This window comes from Phaethon lepturus, unplaced genomic scaffold, assembly GCF_000687285.1.
Source record: "Phaethon lepturus isolate BGI_N335 unplaced genomic scaffold, ASM68728v1 scaffold55124, whole genome shotgun sequence".
NCBI classification, from domain to species: Eukaryota; Metazoa; Chordata; class Aves; order Phaethontiformes; family Phaethontidae; genus Phaethon; species Phaethon lepturus.
The window spans coordinates 1850-5675 of NW_010536624.1; the positions used below are offsets into that span (position 1 = coordinate 1850).

The 3826-nt window shown below is 35.5% G+C and overlaps 1 protein-coding gene across 1 annotated transcript in view; it reads left to right on the plus strand.

The window, feature by feature from the left end:
- Nucleotides 1–205: 205 nt before the first annotated feature.
- The window catches only part of CTR9 (CTR9, Paf1/RNA polymerase II complex component), a gene marked incomplete at its 5' end in the record, with an annotated part of 19771 nt that continues 16150 nt past the window's right edge, over nt 206–3826 (plus strand). Inside the window, 5 exon segments of the mRNA XM_010286206.1 lie at nt 206–304; nt 884–1123; nt 1547–1664; nt 2322–2411; nt 3751–3824. Of these exon segments, the coding sequence (XP_010284508.1) occupies nt 206–304; nt 884–1123; nt 1547–1664; nt 2322–2411; nt 3751–3824 (621 nt within the window).

Genomic DNA, 3826 nt, shown 5'->3' on the forward strand with positions numbered 1-3826 from the left:
TTTTATATGATATTTCTGAGAGGCCATCACTTTTGTCTTATACAGAATACAATACATTATCACTTCTTCCTTTGTCCATAACCTTGTTTAAGCATAAATAATTATTCATGGTTTTTACTCTGAAATGTCCATCTTCCTTTGAGCTCAATGATAGATCATGTTGTTAATGTTTTGTGAAAAGAAAATCTGTATTGTTTGGTTTTAGGTTATTGAGCTTGACTTCGATCAGCTACCTGAGGGTGATGAAGTTATAAGTATACTGAAACAGGAACACACTCAACTGCACATATGGATTGCCTTAGCGGTTAGTATATATACAAATTTTATATTTAATTGTTATATTCAGATAATCAAATAGTAATTTCCACTTCCTTTTATGGCTAGGGATAACTGAATTCTGAACAGGAGCTTAATGGGGTTATTCGGTCACTGATTCTAGGCCACATATGCATATTAAGATATTAGTTTTATCTTTTTTTCAAGAAACAATGCTGCTTGAGGCCTGCTTTCTAAATTAGTTTTTTTTCCTCAATCCATAGTTTTCCTGGTGTGTGCCTTTGATTATGCGTTTCATAAAAAGGAGAGGGCAGTATCTATACTATGGAAAATATTGTGAAATGTGCAAAAAGTCAAAGAAGTTCAGAGGAAAAACACTTGATTCTTCACTGATAAATAGCTGTAAGACTTGTGTTTTAATATAGAAATACTAAGTTGAGATGATGACAGAAAAATGTTTGGCTGTGTTTGAATGCCTTTGATTATTGCTACATTTATGTCAGACCTATCCCTACATTCTGGAAAAAGAATCTGTGACACCTAATGCATCGACTTGGTATATTATTTGCTGGGGTAGTATTGTCTGTTAAAACTGTATGTCTTATAGCTGGAATACTACAAACAAGGAAAAACAGAAGACTTTGTGAAGCTGTTGGAAGCTGCACGCATAGATGGTAACTTGGACTATAGAGACCATGAAAAAGATCAGATGACATGTCTGGATACTCTGGCAGCATACTATGTACAGCAGGCTCGAAAGGAGAAGAACAAAGATAACAAGAAGGAGCTCATTACGCAAGCTACCTTGTTGTATACTATGGCTGACAAAATTATCATGTATGATCAGGTAAAACCAAAATCTGTTTAAAAATCCATACTTGTAAATTATTTGGGGATTGTACATCAGTGAGTCAATACTTGTATTGCTTTGCTAAAGGGAACATGGAAACTGTGCAGGCTTTAAAGTCTGTTGTGTAGTACATGTAAGTAAAACTTTTAAGTATCTGAAATGTGTGTGGTGCCACCAGGAATAATTATCTCTAGCCTGGGACAGCTGATAGAACTATTTGAGTCAACTTTTGGGTGTTGAGAAGGAAGCATCGGTTGTTACCCGCTTGCTTGATAATATGTGAACTTTAGAAGTGGATGATAAAGACCCTTCCTGATGTAAGAGAAGTAAATTAATCACAGAAAGCATTTATCTTTCATGTAGTCTAATCTTCATATTTTACAAAGATAAACATATTGCAAATTTTTTTTCCGTACCTAGAATCACTTGTTGGGAAGAGCCTGCTTTTGTCTGCTTGAAGGTGATAAGATGGACCAAGCTGATGCACAATTCCACTTTGTGCTCAACCAGTCTCCAAATAATATTCCTGCCCTTCTTGGTATGAGTTTATGGGTATTTGTGTAAAAACCTTGTCTCTCCAGTTGAGTTTTGGAATGAATTAAGAGCGTAAGACGACGATGTGTATGTGAGTAGAGAGAAAGAATGGGATAGAGAAATGTGTACTTTTGACCAGAAACATATGACAGAGATTGCTTTAAACTTGGGAAGTAGACATAGGTGGCAAAACTAGGAAAAAGTATAATGTTAGCTAGCATTTGCTGAGACCCATCAGCATACATGCAGTCCAACTGATGGATGATCCAGTCCATCCATCCCTCATGATGCCAGTGAAGCTGTACGCTCTGTCGAAGGTGAAGATAACCAGCAGTGAGTGGTCAGTGGGCTGTAACACTTGTATTTTAATTTGTTTGCTAATTAATCTAGTTTTATTAAATGTCTTTCCTCTGGACCAGGAAAGAATTAAGCTTCAGCAGAAAACCATGAAAATGTAAATTTAATGTGTTCCTGTGTTTGTTTGGTTTTTTTTATATACTTGACATCATCAAAGTTAATAGAAGTTGTAGTTGTCTGATTTTTCTGATAGTTTTTAATTGTAACTTTTGAAAATCGGCACAGCACAAGTACTTAAGAGCTTCTGATTTATAACTGTTTTGTTTATATTTCCGATTTATTTGTACCTGATATGTTACAACAGGTAAAGCATGCATTTCTTTCAACAAGAAAGATTATAGAGGAGCCCTTGCCTACTACAAGAAAGCATTGCGTACCAATCCAGGTTGCCCAGGTAAGACAAAAAGTATTTGCTAGTGAAAGTATTTGCTGTGCTTGCAAACTAACTCAAGTATTCCTAATTGAAACACGTAAGGCTCTTTTTTGTGATCTATATCTGTCAAAGAAACCCCAAACCTCATTATACCGGAGTACAGGTGTTTGCTGACTTGAAGTGTTCCTTAATTGTTAGAGAAGGAAACTGTGTTTAGGAAAATACTTTGCATTTTTGTTAGTTATTACCTTTTAAAGAACTGTTAGAAAATGAGAAGTTGCATGTAAGAGAAGTTGGGGAGGGAGGGAACTGTTCAAGACTGTTGCAGAACCTATCTGTGAACTCTTGGAATAAGAGTTAAGAAAATGATGTATTAGCATTCATAATGAAACAAGACATGAAAAGTGAAATTCTACCTATAGTGCATGATGTGAGTTTTCTTGGTGGTGTATGATTTTCTTAATGCAAAAATCTGGGAAAGCTATCAGTAACAGCTGTAAAAGCAATGCATGTGATCTAGGGATACTAGTTCGGGGTATTTGCATTAGGATGATAAAAACTATAAAGTCTCTTGAGAGATGTGGTATACTATGCCATAACCTATCTGAAAAAGGAATTTGTTACGAAGTTGATGTGTATTCTGTAGTCTGCTTAGCATAAGAGTCACTGCTGCAAAAGTGGATTTAGAAATGCAAGCCTTATTTTTAAACAAACATCTTTCTTTCACTCCCCTTTTTCATGCACGCGTGGGTGTGCACACACACACACACACTTGAAATCACTCTATATAAATGTCTCTATATTCTTAGTTCACAGACAGCCTGAAAGGGCAGTATAATGTGAATTCTCTCTATTAGCTCATCTGTACATGATCGTGGGAGTTAGAGGATGATAAACAGCATTTTGTTAGTAATGAATCAGTTGATCATTTGAGGAGAAATGTCTAGCTAACTTGGGTTTTTTTATGTGTTTTCTGAAGGCCTGTTAGTCTCAGGTGAACTTACCCTGCCAAAGAAATTTCCAGACCTTTAATCTGGCAATTTTTTAATGCCTTTCTCTATTATTTTTTAATACATTTCCATAAAAATAATTCTTTATTTGTTTAATATCAGAGTCTTTTAGAGATATAGACCAATGTTCTGGGGTGTATGAAGAAAAACAGTCTTACTAATCTGTTAAAGTTAGTTTTGCTGCCAGGTGTGGGAGGCTGCCTTTAAAAACCGCAAATCGTTAGATGTCTTTACAAGTTTTAAAGAAATATTAAAATTGTGCTTTCACTTTAATTGATGTCCAGAATGTAAAAAAAAAAGTCATAAAGTTGAAATTTTGGCATTCTGAATGGTTTCATCTTGTTCTGTAGCTGAGGTTCGATTAGGTATGGGCCACTGCTTCGTGAAACTGAACAAGTTGGAGAAAGCTCGCTTAGCGTTCAGCAG